Below are 16,097 nucleotides of genomic sequence, written 5' to 3' on the forward strand. Positions count from 1 at the left end.
GGTGTAATGGGAACTATATTTTACCTTAACTAAAGACTAAAGACTGCTTGCTAAATTCAGCTCCTACTGGTTTCCCTAAGGACACTTCCTGTCAGCAGGTGCTGTTCAGTGAGGAACAGAGCACTTTGGTTCTGCTCCAAACAGCAGAAGCAAGTTTTCTGTATTTCATTTAATTAGTGTTTTCTTCTCTGCTCTGCCATAGGGAAGTTCATGATGTTCACAATCATTCAGCTTTTTGAATAGCACTGTTAACTGTACACTGAAATCCCATTACTGATACTAGAGGAATTTAGGGAGGGAAAAAAACCAGGTCATGGTGAGCATATCCAATTTCTACCAGCCGCAGAAAGAGGTCCCCAGATGAGTTTGACACTGTCACCTGGAGATTCCAGCACCTAGGCTTACAGATTTCTTTCCAAAGGCAAACTAAAAGTATTTCAACCATAAAAGAATCTGAATCATAGGATCAAAGATTTGGGTTGGAAGGGACCTTTTAAAGGCCATCCAGTCCGATCCCATTGCCATCTTCAACTAGAACAGGTTGAAGAACTCTCACCCTGAATGTTTCCAGGGGTAGGGCATCTGCCATCAATCTGGTCAACTTGTTCCAGTGTTTTCTCACCTGCATTGCAAAAATCCTACTTGTATCTAAATTGACCCTTCTCCAGTTTAAAACTATTACTTCTTGTACTACTCTAACAGATCCTGCTAAAATTATCTCCAAGCTGAAATAAGCTTCCAGGCACTGTCCCTTTGGAACTGATTTTCTAAAGAGGCAGTTGATAACCCAAATATCCAAATGATACTTGGTCCATCCAAGTTTAATTTTGTCAGATTGTATTGCAGCTCCAGTGTAGGATGAAGAGTCAGTTTCTCCCAGTTGTAAGATTTACTGATTGCTTCAGCCAGGCTGAATGAAGGAACTGGGAAAATGGAGTTGGGCAAAGACAGAGTAGGTGATCCAGTGTTATCCATTTGTAAAGAGAGTGAAAAATTCCCTTCCACACTTCAGAACTAAGGGGAGGCAGAGCTATACTTTGGACTGGGGGACAGCAACACAGGCTTTTTTGCTTATTTGTAGAGCATAAGATTCTGCTCATTGAGAAAGGAAAGGCAATTGGAGCTCTGAGTAACAGATCCTTTCAATACCAGGAATAAGGGTTTTTGTGGAAACTAGTTAGTATAAGCTGTTTATAAGTGGTTTGGTTTCCTTATTTATAAGGGTTTGGCTATCACTCTCCCTCAGCAGAACTTTTTAGACAGGAATGGAAATAGATTTAATCTCTTTTGTATACTTCTCAGGATGTAGCTGGTCATGATGAATCTCACATTTGCGCAGTTATCAATTAAGTTGACAAGAGGAACAAAGCAATCAATGCCAGCTGTGCATTCAGCCTGCTGGGAGCTGTAATTTATTCTTACACCTTCAAACTGCACAGGGAAGCATGGAGAGATGCTATATTCTTTTGCAGCAGCGAGGTAATAGTACAGAACCTCAAAGGCTAGCTACCACTGAAAGAGTTATGTTTACTGGTGAAACATTTGTTTGCTGGTTTATACATTTCTGTAAATGAAGGAAGAAGGAAGTTTCATCAAATATTTTCTTTCAATGTGTAAACTCCTTGTTTGCCTTGCACTCTGATGATCCTGCAGCAGCAACCACTGACAAGTCCAAATTTGGCTGCTACTCATAAGGAAGAGGCACTAATGGCTTTTTCCACCATCTTGATATCCTGACCCTCCCTTGGGGGCACATTCAGTACTGCCTGTTGGAGTTAATGTAAAGTTAGGATGGAACAGGAAGGGCACATGGTTTGAAGAAAGGGGAAAAAAACCCCCAGTGCAGTTATGTGCCAGTCACATCATTACAAGATATCTTTAAGCAATAACTTTAGCTACAGCTGTGGAGATGAACTTAATAACTTTGAGTGTCCCCATTTAGGTAAAAGTAAAGAGAACAACAAAAATGTAGCCATTGTTCATAGGATCATAGAATGACTTGGGTTGGAAGAGACCCTAAAGAGCCTCTAGGTTCCTACACCCCTGCCATGGGCAGGGACACCTTCCACTCAACCAGGTTCCTCAAAGCTCCATCCAGCCTGGCCTTGAACATTCCCAGGGATGGGGCATCCACAGCTTCATTGGGCAACCTGTGCCAATGCCTCACCACCCTCACAGTGAATTTCTTCTACTCTAAACCCACCCTCTTCCAGTTTGAAGCCATTCTCTCCTGACCCACCAGTACATGCCCCTGTAAACAGTCCCTCTCCAGCCTTCTTGAAGCCCCTTTAGATACTGGAAGGCTGTAAATAAAGCCTCTCCAGAGGCTTCCCTTTCCTAGGCTGAACAATCCCAGCTGTCTCAGTCTTACCCTCATGGGAGAGATACTGCAGCCCTTAATCACCTTCATGCCCACATCCCAGTTCTGTTGGGACTTCAGAACTGGAAGAAGAGGAAGAGAATCACCTGTTCTTTGCCCCAGTATCAACTACTGTCTCTTATGTGTGGGCTAGCAAGGTCAGTTTTGTACTCCATTTCCCAGCAGAAGAGCCATGTACTGTAGAAGTGTAGTTTCCTCCTCATGTGCCTGAGGCTTGATCTGCAAAAAGCAATTGAACAGTAAATTTTGAAAACACCATCCACAAGTACACAATTCCTCATCTGTCATGGAGGCTTATTGGAAGTGATGCTAGTAAAAACTTTTCTTCTTGGTGGCATATACACCCCAAAACAACCTCCCACAGGAAGTTAGTTTTGAATTCAAGGAATCAGATGAGAACAACTCTGTCCTGCCTCTCTAATTCTGTCCTTTTTAGTACCACATCTGTTCTATTCCTTAAAAAAAAAAAAAAAAAAATTTATTTCCACAACCTGGTGCAATTTATGGTTGTGAGAAAAATGGTAGTATATTTTACATAAGAAGAGAAATTGGTGTCAGTTCCCACAAGATGGAATGTGATTCAGTAAAATTCTTCTGGTTTTATTAGTTTTAAAGCATGTAGATGAGAAATATAAAGGGCAAATGAAGTAAGATTTTTTTTTATACAAATTTTATACAAATTAAACAGTTGTGTACAAATGGCCTTCTTAAGCATTTCAGTTCGTCTTTGAATGTAAAATCAGCTCCTGGTGGAAAACTTTCTTCAGGTCTTATATGAAGAGATTATCTCAAGCCCCATGCTTGTTACTATTAACAATGTCCTCCAGCTCCTTCAGATGGAAAAAATATGAAAAAGATTGCCCAGGAAAAAATAGGAACAAAAGCTGCTATGGGTTTGGAACAAGAGCAACTGCCAAAAAGAGCATGGAGGTAGCTTTTGGTTACACCCCAAAATCTTTATTTTCCAAAGTGGAAATAAAGGAAGGAGATGCATAGTGACTTTCAGAGGGATGGACATGCACTCAACTGAGAACTTTGAGCTTTTGGATTTCTGCATATAAGCAGCTGTTTTCCTTGATTATCAAGAAAGGCCAATACTGCTTTGGGAGTTAGTAGGAAAGTCAGTTTTTTTATTTTTTTTTAAGAAAAGAAAGCAAATGTAAAGGGCGTTCACCACTCCTGCAGGATAGATTCTGAAGTGCGGGGATGCCTTTGGTGTCTTCTGTTAGAACAAGAAAAATGGACAGGCTGAGTATTTTTTCTCTCAAAAGGTGTCCTGTTGATCACTGCTATGGACAAAATTTGCAAGTATCTTGGCAAATTATAGTTTTTGTAATTGTACATCCAAAACATTGGGTCCTCAAAATTGGCAGATCTCTTAAAAAAATTCTAGTTGAAGTTCCTGCTTCCCCACTTCCCACTTCTCCCCACAACCAAATTTTCTTCCATGCATAGCTGTTCATAAAGCTACAGTTCTGTCAGTACCAGAGATGCAGCAAGTCCTAGCTCAGTTCTCTGACACACAGAGCTGCTCACCTACCATGTGGTTTGGGGGGCTGGAGCCTCAGTGGGGCAGGCAGTAAGGGACACTGGGCTTCTGTGACAGCCTGACAACTCTGCGTGCCACGCTCCGCTATGGGAGTTTCCAAAGCCATCATCTTATGCTACTTCCTTCAGTGTTTCTGCTGCTGCCTGCACAGTGAAGGCTGCAATGGAAATCTGCCTCTTCACTTCTTCCCAGGCTTTGTGTTGATCAGCTTTGCTTTCAATATCAAACATGGCATCGTAGATCCCTGGGAAGGATTCTCCTGCATACTTGTTGTGGCTGCTTGGAGCAAAGATGACATGTCTGTGGGAAAAGAAGAAAAAGGCAATTATCCTAAAGAAAGGAAACTATTAATGGGGTGTGTGTTCACTCTATGTGTACTACATAAAGCAGCTGTGAATTCCAGGAAGATCAGAACTTACTAAATACACAGGGAACTGGTCTTTAAAAGAACAGGAACTGTCCCAAGAGCAAAAGCTATTGGAAAGGGCACAAATTTAGGTCAGGTGGCCTTCTCCTTGGGAAGTGATGACACATTTGTCTAATTAGGAACAAAATCATGTTACACTTTTTGAAAATGGGAGCTCAAAAACCTGTCAAAGTAATTTTACAATCTGGAATGGGGAGTAAAACTAGTTATAAGTGTGTGGTGAGAAATGGAATAGGAACCTCAAAAACAGCTAAGTAGCTGCATGATGGTCAGCAGATTACTTACCTGGGAAAGGCATTTAAAAGAAGGGGAAAAAAATCTGTGGGTGAATTCTTGAGAAAAGCATGAAGTTTCCAGAAAAGAAGTGATCATATTGGATCAGAACTGCAGAAAATATCAATCTTATGTTTTGGTATCGTTTTTTTTCCTAAATAATGAATAGCTGCAAATCTGCTCTTAAACTGATTTTAACTATGAAGCATCAAAGCACATTTACACCATGTGAAAGAGTCCTCCCAAATGAAAAGAAATATTAAAATTACATTAATCAGTGCAAGCAAGAACTAATAATAAAAAAACCCAGACAGCTCCAAATGATACCCAACACCCAACAAGAAATTTTCTAGAAAGAAATTACTTCATTCTTCTCAAAGACAGTTTATCCTAGGAGGATGGACATGTGATTCCCAGTTCCACCTGCCTGAAAGACTTCTGGCATGGCATGAAGACCATCTATCAGTGAGTCAGATATATCCAGTTGATAGAAAAAGGGGGATACTGAGAGCAAAATGAGGTACTCACACCTCTGACACTGAAAGCCAGCTTCTTGTCAGGTGTTCCTGATAAAAGCACTGGGTTTCTAGAAAGGATATAGTAGTTTGTGGTTTAAGCTTTTCAGAGCACCTATGGAAGCAGCCAAAGCTGGGACAGATGGTGCTCTGTAGCACAGCTCACAGGCTTTTATTCTGTGCTGAAAGGTCACTCCCTCTCCAAATTCTCTCCAGGCTCTCCCTTATCAGCTTCTCTCTTCAACTCACCCTCACTACACATCTGTTCTCATTGTTGTCTCCCTTTCACTCTACCCTCTTTTCACCTGTTTTTTTCAATACAGTTCATTTATTCTCCACTCAATCCTCACTTTGTAGACAATCACAAGTGCAAGTTGTAACAGCAGTAGGACTAGATATCTACAAGTAAAAGTCAGAGTGTAGTGGTGTTGTTGCTTAACCACAGCTGATAAAAAGACAAAATGACGGAATTTGGCTCCACAAGACTGATGTGTAGGCAAGGAATTTTCCTTAAGGTTTATAAACAAAGTTCACTACTCACTGGATTGTACTTAAAGCAATGTGTTGAACTCTAAATCCTGTTAGGCCTATACAGCAATTCAACTGACCAGTCAGCTGCAAAAACAGAGTGACTTGGACAGCAGGTAAAAAACTTTTAGCCTCACCTGTAAAACTTCCTTCCTGGCAAGCCCAGAGGATCAGTGAAAGCTCTTTCTATCAACATCAGCTGGTCATTAATGATGCGCACTGCAACTGAACTGCATGAGAGGGAGACAGAGAAATGTTGCACAGGAGGGAAGAAACATGACTTCCAGTTTCATTTAAAGCACTTTTCTTCTCTTTCTTTTTTTGTTGACAGAAAAATAAATAAAAAGACAAGTGTGATCTACAGTTCACAAAAAAAACAGTAGTAGTTTTGCAAATGGAGATGCTGAATCCATATTGTTTTAATGAATTGACATTTCTGTGTTAGAAAACAACATTTCACACTATGCAAAATAAAGCGAGAAACTTTCTGAGAGTGTCAGATACTTGCTTAGTATTAAATGGCACTGGAAAGATGCTACTTAACAGAGGGGAGAGGAAGACTGAGATTTACATAGATGAAGATAGCTAAATTTTGGGTTCCACCCATAAGCCAAATAGCCATAGTCTTGTTCTAACCTATGCAGTAACATAGTAAGGATGGGATTCAGCTGCCTAAACACAACTGGTACCATATATGGCCTGCAGTCACTGCACTCAGAGGGCACAGGAGTACTGCAGGGGCCTTAGGCTTTCCAATATCATAGGGATATCTCAGATATTCTGTCTTTGAAGTGTGCTGAAAGTACAAATTCTGGCATCACCTACAACACTCAAGTGTAGGTGTTTAAATAGAGATCTCAGTCCAGCTCTTTCATTGCTACCTGCCTTTCCATGTATTACAGTAATTTTAATGACAACCTGATACTAGTAATAAGCTGTACAGCTCCTACTATCAATCACAGGAAACATTCTTGTATCTGATAATTCATCTTAAAAGATACTGCCTGTCTCAGGGTTCAGAGCTCTGTTCTACACTAATCAGAGAGAATCCTTGTGTAGTAGAAGAAATAAAGAACTGCCACTCTGGGTACCTAAGGCAAACCAGGACATAAATATATACATATACATATGTATAAAACTTTTTTTTTCCTGACTTACTCTTTTTTGTCAACTTGTTCGAGTCTCCTGTGAAATTCAGCAGCAGCCTTTGAGAAGTTCACCACAGCAGAAAAAAGAGGATCTAGGAATGGAAGGATTACATGAACAACTTCATGGTATTTACTAAGCCAAATATACCTTTCAGTTGCCCAGTGGGAGAAGAACTACATTTGTTTTACTGATATAATAACATTAATTTTGTTGTCTTTACATAATTGATTGGTTTACCTAGTGCAAACTTTAAAGAACTGCACTACTAGCAAATGCCTTTTGCAATGAGACCAATCAGTAAAGCAGAGTGCTTGGTAAAGCTTTCACAGCCATCCATCTTCCCTCTGCTTTGCAAGCAAAAAATTGGTTGTTGTTACAAACTGAGAGCTCTGCCGTTTCCTGTTTAACAAATGCACTGCAGTGCTCAGGTATAAAAGGCCTGGCTTCCATCAGAAATACCAGCTGTTCCAGAAGGCTGTGGAAGAACAGCGGGATTTCGCTCTAGGAGAAAGATGTCCCATTGACAGCACAACAGGAGAGTGTGATACATGCATTGAACAGTGCTAGGTGAGGCACAAAAGGCACAGCTGTCATGGCACACAGGGGCAGACACAGCAGATTAAAGCAGCCAAGTGCTGTGCTTGCTGCACGCTGGAATTGTGGCACGGGAGGTGTCTCTGTCACGTCCCTCCGTGCTGTCCTGCAGCACTGCCACTCACATCCCAGGGGTTTGCCTGATTGTGTGCAGGCAGGCTAGCAGGAATGGCTGCTGCTTTTCCCTGCCCTGTCCCATCCCAGTACGTCTGACACATGTGGAATAACTTAGTTAGGGAAGCAGCAGGATTCCTTTTAATGGCAGTAGCAGCTGTGATTGGTTTTTTGTGGAAGGCTCTATTTAATACAGACCTGGGAAAAGTATCAATTTATGCAAGTAATTTTTGTAGAATAAATCACAGGTGGATGTTCCGAGGCTAACTTCTGGCCCCACCAAAACTCAACTCAATTAGAAAGAAGCAAAGTTTAAAACTTGTAAATTTTGCCCACAAGTCTCAGAAAACTTTGGCTAAACCAGAGTATCTTCTCTTCGATTGTGCAGGAAGATTGGACATATGATTAGATCATCTCCTAAATCCAGTCTTCTGTTGGCAACTATTATCCCTTCACTGTTTATAGATTTATCACCCAATTTCACGTGACAGGCTTTCTGTTCCCAGCCTATTGAAAGCTGTTCCTCAGTCTCATTTGCTCTTCTATTTCTAGCAAACTTATTTATTCATCATGAGCCTGCACTTGCTTCTTCTTGTCTTAGTACTGTTGTTTAGTTGATGCAGTTGGATGCACAGATTTTATGTATGCAAGCTGTTTACAGACTGCAGCTCAGAGGGACACATCGCCTTGTGGGGGTGAGAATTCACACTTGTACATAACCCTGTGGCAAGAGCTCTAAGTTTGCCAGAGGACAGAGTTCTGCCCTGCTGACATCATGGCCATACTGCAGCTGCAGATTATATTTCAGAAGCAGTAGGAGGGGATTTAAGAGAGGGGAAAAAAAAATAAAAACATCATCTGAAAAATATGTACCAACTTCATGTTCACTAGCTATTCAGTGCTGTCAATATTGGTTATTTTAGAAAACATTACATTTCTTTTTTCCGCACTTGAAAACATTATTTCCTGATAGCATATGACTGCAAGCACATATTTTATGAAAAAAAAAAAAAAGGTTCCAGCCTTCATTGTTGCAGATGAACAGCTACAATGTGAATCCAAATGCAAATAAAAACCTTAACCTATTATTTTAAAGGACAATTATAAGATTTAGACTTAAAATTTTTCTGACATTCAGTGTTGTCAAGAAGCAATTCTATGAAAGGTGGAATAAACTTTAATTTTCACAGTATTGTAAAACCTCCCTATATTATTTAATGCACTCTGGTGCAGTAGAATAAATAAAAAATTAAAAATTATAGCTTCGTTCAAGAAATAATTTAAAATTCATCAAGCATCAGAAAAGAGCCATGAAAATAATAAGATTGAAAAACATGCCTTGTAAAAAAAATAATCAAAATGGCACATTTATAAAATTATTGAGGAGAGGTTTCAGTGTTATTTGGGTGATAAAAAAAAAAAAGCTGAAAATAGAAGATTGTTTTTAGATTCTAGGTATGAGAATAGATGCATTGGTCAGGAGGTAGTTTGTGCAACTTTTAATCTAAAAATAGAAACTCAAAACAATGAAAATAAATTATTTTACGGATATTTTGATAAATGTTCTACTACCACAAAAAAAAAATAGATTTGATCTTACAGGACATGCTGCAGTGAACACGAGAATGTTTTGAAATAACTCTTTGTGTTTTACAGAATCTCAGACCAGATGATCTATCACACAAGGCTTCCTCTGTCTCAAGAGGCCTTTTTACAAAAAAGGGTGTCTTTTCAAAATAGTCAACAATTTTTCACCTAAACCATTACATGACATTTCAAATGTAATTTTTAATTTCCCAAAAATGTGGGTTCAATTTGAGTTACTTACAATGTTTCACATACTGCAAATAAGGACTGCATCTCCAAAAGGTGGTTTATATCTCAAAATCATGGGTTCATCAGATAGCAAGTGACGTAGGACTGGCTGAAAAATCTCCTTGGTGCAGAAACACAAGGAGTGATCAAGACAGGAAGGAAAAAAAAAGAAAAAAAGGGGAGATAGAAAATGACTGTGGAAGCTCTCACAGATTGGGATCCAGAGCACTCTGCTGCTTTAGACCCATTTTATGGGCTCTGGAGTAATGTGCTCAGGTGCTCAGCAAATGGATGTATTCATGCTGGAAAAGTGATCCTGTGGCTTAAAAATGGCAATGAGGGAGATGGTGAAGCTCTCCAGGGTCAGATCAAGTTTTGGATGAAGAGGAAGGGACACCTATGTCCCTCAATTTCCAAGCAGTTACCATAAACTCTTGTCTTTTTTTTTAAGCAACGAAGTGGGTAGCAGGCTCGCTTCACAAAGAGATACCTCTTTGTCCTACATTTGAGGTCCTTGATTGCCCATGAGCACTGTAATAATTTCTGTAATTAATAATTTGCATGAAAACTGTTACAACACTCTTATCAACAATAATGCATTAAAACTGTGTTCTAGTTAGAAAAAGAAAAAAAAAATAGAGGCTCTTTACTGGATGGCAAAATTCAAACAGGAAAGAAAGGAATTAATTTGCAGAGCTATGACAGATGTGACATGTCTCTGTACGATTCTAATTAATGCACCTAAGAAACAGTCCTGTGGCTGTTACTCACCAAATGATACTTTGTAAAGTTTCAGCTGCTCTTCGTGCTTCTCTGCTAATTTATAAATTCTGTTGCTGTATCCTTTTAAGGCTTCTCCATAGTCTCTGCAGTCGAATGGAATGACCTGGGAATCTGCCAGTTCATGAACCAGTTTTCCTCGTAACTGGGCAATTGTCAGCTGTTTCTTGAAGGTGGGGTCGTAAAATTTTTCCACTAGCTCAAATGTCTCATACACAGTGTGATAAACAGGATAACTGCTGAATTTGTCTGCTTTCTGAAAAAGAGCAAGGAAATCTATCAATGCCCTGCATTCTGACTGCAGTTAAAAGATGTACCGATCACTTTATGACTCTCATGTTTTGTATGGTTTCCAAATCAAAAAAGCTATTAGCTACAAAACACAATATACTATCCTTCATTTTTGTGTGTTCCCATTAAAAAATTAATCCAATCTGAATCTGTGGACTGTTGCACAGGATTAATTGAGCAGGCTTCCTTCTCTCTACCCACACAGACCTGCCTTCAGTTCCATTGCACAGAGGTTGCCTTCTCCAAGAGTGAAAGCAGTTTGGAGTTTGGCTAGCAAAAGTCCTTGATCACAGCCCCTTTTTACCTTGTGTAGCTGTTTCTGAACTATGGAAGATTTGTATATTAAGAGAACTATTAATAGCATGGTGGAACAAACTATCCACCTTCAATCAGACTCTATAAATACCTTTTCGTGAACTTGACATCCTATAGAATATACACATCACTGTAACATGTTTTATTCTCCAAACATTTAGGTTTCTTGCTAAATTAAGGAATGTCACTGATATACAAACCAGTCAACGATGGTTTGAAGCTTTTTTTATTAATTATGAATGAGTGCTTTTAACAGGATGACTGCTCAGCACTACCAAACTTCTTCAAGCAATCTGTCAGGCTTACCCTATTCTTGGTGTAACGAGCTCTGCCTGATGCAATTCCCAGTCGCTGGAAGTAAGCTTCAAAATCACTGCCTGACCCCAGTTTATTTATTCTGCATGTAGAAAAGACAACATCTTAGCGAGAGCACTTATTGAGCCGTTATGGTAGTAATTTATGCAAAATGCAGATTTTTCAGAGGAATTGAGGTCAGTTCTTCTGAAGGGCACATCAGGGACACTAGCAGGATCAAAGACTAGATGAGTGGCAAGCTTAATTACTGAACTGATATTATTCCAACACTCTGATTCAGTATCCAATATTGTTAGGAAGATCTTTTAATCGTAGCAATCCTAATTATGGGAGCGATGACATTAAAAATACAAACAAACACTTTATGCACAGGAGCCATAAAATCGTACCAGACATGTCTCTGCCGTCTTAAAACATCAATCATCTATTTCCAAACTAATACGAATTGGGCAGCAGTGTGTGTAAAGACAGATGTGTTTGTGTACTTGGCACATTCCGCAGGAGAATCCCAGACCGATAAATAATTCCCAGTGCGAAAGGCACGGGCGGGCCACCGCTGCCATCTGATGGGGAGCTGTGGCATGGCAGGGGTAGGAAAACCGCAGCAGACAGACGTAGCATTCCATTCTCAAGTATTTACGTTTGAAGTTAAGTTTTAGGTTTATTTGTCTGGCCTGGTGAATATTTTGCGTTTCTCAGTTAAAAAGAAATAAATAAACAAAACCAACAAACAAACCCCACGAAATTTCTTCTGTTCCAGCTGAAGTTAGTGTACATTTCTGCAAGGAATTATGTGCATCAACTAAGAAAGATCAGATCTAGCAGCTTTTTCAAAAGGGAGAAATCTCAGTGAGTCTAATGAATCCAGAAACTCATCTTAGCAGGGCCAGAAACATGCAGAAAACTTTTGTCTTATCACAAAATGGGGCAGTTCTGTTTATCTTGTGTCAGTAATGTCACACTGTGAATAAAATTTAGCCTGAGTCACAGGCAGAAAGAGTGTTTTGGAGTATTAATACCCTCAAATATGAAGTCTTAATACACCCTTATATAGATTTGTAATGTAACACATTTACACCTATTGTATAAACAAGGAATAATTATCTCAAGTTTTTTAATTACTACTTTTTAATCACTGCTCTTGGCAGCTTCTTTCAACTGTTTGCTTATCATAACAATTTTGATTTTATCTCATCTAGTCGGTGACTATGTTTTGAACTCTTTCCCCACCCTTCTTTTTTTGAATGCTTTCGAATTGCTTTTCTACTAATAAAAAGGTCTTTAGAAAGTGTGAGGTTTCACTGTATTGCTGGAATGTCACCACCATTAAATAAATATAATAAAATTTTATTTTATTTTACTATAAAAGATATTGCTGGAGAGTCACCTTGTCCTAAAAGGTTTTGTATTGCTGCCATAAATAGCACATCTCAAAAAATTCTAGTGAGTAACCATGATATGATTAAAATATTGGGGTAAAAAAACCCCAAACATATTAACAGCTTACCTGGGATAGGCTTTATTTTCAGATGCGGGATCTTTCTCAAGCCAGCTCTCATAAAGAGATTTATTTTCGTAACCTTCATCAGGGCTTGAAATCTGGAGAGGGAAATATTTTAATCTCATTAGAAGTACCTTTAACTTGATTCATTACCAAAGGAGATCTTTGCAGCTCCCCATTCTTAATCAGCAGCGTTGCTCATGCAGGGAAGTGAATATTGACATTTGTTACACACGTTTATGCGTTCCCAAACAAGGAAAGCTTCTCACAGGCACTTGGAACCAACCACAGACAGTAGGAAGAACAGGTTAAAAGCTTAAGAATGCTACCTGGAGCTCATCTACTACAGGGGGAATGTGCATGTACACACACAACAGCATATATAATTCTGTGGGGCTCCTCCAGAAACCAGAACCTGCTTTCCGTTCAGCAGGCTTGGGAAGATGACAACCACAAGCCTGTTTGCTCTGCATAGCAGCAATAGTCTCTCAACAAGGCTAAACCTAAAATTTGACTGCTTGCTCTATAGGAAAGGTATAAAAGAATTGTGTTAGAAGGAAGTGTCCAAACCAATCATATTATAGCAGTTCCAAGGGGAATCAACCAAGCCTGGAGAATCATTGAGCAAGACACCATATGGACAAATGTAGGTCTCACCCTTGCCTCAAAAAAACCCCAAAAGCTCTGTAACCAGGATGAAAAAGGTATTAGTGCTGCCATCAAGATACCAGCAAAGAAGAGTATATATGAAAGAGCATAAAATCAGTTGACCAAAGCTCTTAGAAAATCTGTGGCAGAGTAGAAATAAGTCAAGACCTCAGCCCTGGTCTCCACCTACACTTAAACAACCTCTAATAGACATGGTCCTTTAAATATAAGATTGATTATGATGTGCAGAGGATTGGAATAATTTTTTTCTGAAATACAAATCATAAATGTTCATGGACACCTACATGCTCCCTCCATATTGTTGAGACTTAAATTTGGTCTTGAAAAGCATACAGACTCCAAATTGAAATTTCAAAGGGTTCTGACCTCTGAGATTCTGTCAGCAGCTAGCAGGAAAACAACAACTTTGTGAAATAAGTGCTTGGCTGCTGTCATTTTCAGGGTACTCTGGTCAAGTCCTAGGGCTAAAGTGAAAAATGCACATTAATAAGAGCAAGCTGATCTCTGACATATGGGAGCAAAAACACTCTATGCTCTGGAAAAGATGTTATTCTAACAGCTCTGGTCATGTAAAAAACATTGGTCAGCTTTTTCATACAACACTGAGAGCACAGTAAAACATATTTGCCCTGACTTAGATCCAAATCTAGGATCAGCATAAGCTTCCTGCTAATTCAAGAGAAGATGAAGAGTTCTTTAAGTATAAATGCAGAAGAAGCAGTGATAATCACAGTGGAATTGAACTATTGCAGACACTGTTTGGTGGTGAGCAAATGTGTAAACCCTGTCAATAAGGCAGAGCCAAAAAGACAGTCAACAGCTAAATGTCCCATATGTTATGCTGGGCCAACTTAAATGCAGAACTCTCTGAAAGAAAACACTTCACGTGTGCACTACACTTCTTTCTGAGACCTGGCTCACTAAAAAAATTAAGAGCAAAGAGATGTTTGGATGTTGGATAACTGGATGTTGGACACCTTAGTATAAATAGAAATAACTTTCCTTTGGACATGCATAACCAGGGGTCAGGCTACCAGATTTTCTATTGCTTACATCATGCTTCTGCTGTTGAAAGCTAAAATAGCTTTTTAGCTATTTTAACAGTGAATATGACATTTATTTTTTCAAGTCAGTCTCAAGTACTTTGCATGGTACTTTAATGGAAGTTTTCTACTCAAACCAGAAACAGCTGAATGGTTAAGATCAAGAGAGAGAGGCACTCTTTTTATTCCAGAGCACTTTTTTGTAACTTTGTTTATCTTTTGCAGTAAAATGTCTTCTTGAGTTAGTGGCTTATTCCAGACAGAAAGTAAATTATTTTATCAAGGGCCCTGCAGCACTAAGGACACAAAAATTTTTATAGACGAAAGAGAATGCTCTTCAGTGTGCCAAGTGTCAGAGCTAATATTTGAAAAGCACAGCTTCTTCTCTCTGCAAGGATGAAAGGTTAAGATGGAAAGAATTGATAGGAAAATACAACATAGAAATAAAAGAAAATTAAATCATGGGTATAGGATAGATAAATTCCCCAGATCTAAACCATGGCATTTCAGGTGGTAAAAGTGTACTGTGTTTGAAAATAACTCGGGATGAACGCATCTAGCAGGATGGGAGATTGGTACCTGGAGTCATCCTACCAAGTGCCATTACAGGGCAGATTTTTACACTGGACCAAGTGACCAGAATTCACTTAAGATCGGGGGGGAAATAGTTTGATTTCAGTACATACAAAGGTAAACAACCACATTTGGTCAAATGAATCTCATCCAAAAGGCACCTATTTCTACCCAATGCCTTTACAGGGAGCCTATGTTGCTTAAGTCAGACAGAGCTATCTTCTCTTAATTGAGATGAATCCTCATCTGAGGATGGTGGCAATGGCTCATGACAGGTGCCTCATCTGGTTAATTCTTCATATGGCAAATAAAATTCCACATTTTAATGGATCACAGCCTTTCAGTCTTATGATGATGTCTCCTGAGGTGAAAGAGTCATGGTTAGACCACTTGAAATAATGTAAATCCATATATTAGACCTGTTTAAAAAACCTTCTTAATCCTTCAATATTTATCACATATTTCAGGGGCTTAGTGAGATATGGAGGAGATTCAGGGGAACAGACAAAGACAAAAAGATAGCTAGCCATTGTCAAAAATATTTTCCTTCAATGTTTATAACTTTAGAGAATGGATCTTGCTCAAGTGTTTTACCATCTTGCTTTTATTATTATTATTTTTACTCTATATTGCAAATAAAATTCCACTTATGTGACACATTTCAATCCTTTTAGGAATTGAGGAACTGTGAGCATGGACTGTGTACTGCTGATGGGATGTTTTGCTATCGATTTTGGTGGGATCAAGATTCTTCCAGCACAGCAATAAAATAAATCTGATATCATTCAATAGTCCCATTTTATCAAATAAACTTGGAGTCTTGCTTATTCTTAGAAAGCCAGAAAATAGATTGATTGTGTACCTCTTTTGTCAGATTATACACCAGTTTGTAGAGAAGAGGGGTACAGTCAACTCTTAATGTGTAGTTACCTGAAAATAAAACACAGACATGGAAAATTTCCCTCAGTGTACTAGTGCCATTATCTTCTCAGTTCAACCCTGCACTCCTTTCTTAGAGAAACTTTTTGACTGAGGCAAGAATTTAGATCTTGCCTCAGAATATATACAGAAATAGACTGCATGGTCTCACTTTGTAAGCTACTGCCACCACAAGACAATAATATATTGGTTATAGTACATCCACAGTAATGTAATTAAGCTTTCCCATAGCTATAAATTATGCCTATTTATCCCTCATTAGCTACAAGCCCTTGTCGCTCACACACTTTCCAATGCTTTCGTTGAACAGAAGGCAAAAAGCAAGAC

The 16,097-nt window shown here is 39.0% G+C and overlaps 1 protein-coding gene across 4 annotated transcripts in view; it reads right to left on the reverse strand.

Moving 5' to 3' along the window:
* Positions 1-3,489: 3,489 nt before the first annotated feature.
* LOC111924890 (N-acetylated-alpha-linked acidic dipeptidase 2-like) overlaps positions 3,490-16,097 on the reverse strand; it is a 35,136-nt gene continuing 22,528 nt past the window's right edge. For all 4 annotated transcript variants that reach the window (XM_086882166.1, XM_086882169.1, XM_086882168.1 and 1 more), the window contains 7 exons: positions 15,694-15,761; positions 12,553-12,644; positions 11,037-11,127; positions 10,116-10,380; positions 6,831-6,912; positions 5,810-5,902; positions 3,490-4,229 (listed from right to left, as the gene is read on the reverse strand). In XM_086882166.1, coding sequence (XP_086738292.1) covers positions 4,040-4,229; positions 5,810-5,902; positions 6,831-6,912; positions 10,116-10,380; positions 11,037-11,127; positions 12,553-12,644; positions 15,694-15,761 — 881 coding nt within the window. In that variant the 3' untranslated portion in view covers positions 3,490-4,039. The remainder of the gene's footprint in view (positions 4,230-5,809; positions 5,903-6,830; positions 6,913-10,115; positions 10,381-11,036; positions 11,128-12,552; positions 12,645-15,693; positions 15,762-16,097) is intronic.

This window comes from Cyanistes caeruleus, chromosome 3 (assembly GCF_971803275.1).
Source record: "Cyanistes caeruleus chromosome 3, bCyaCae1.hap1.1, whole genome shotgun sequence".
Taxonomy (NCBI): domain Eukaryota; kingdom Metazoa; phylum Chordata; class Aves; order Passeriformes; family Paridae; genus Cyanistes; species Cyanistes caeruleus.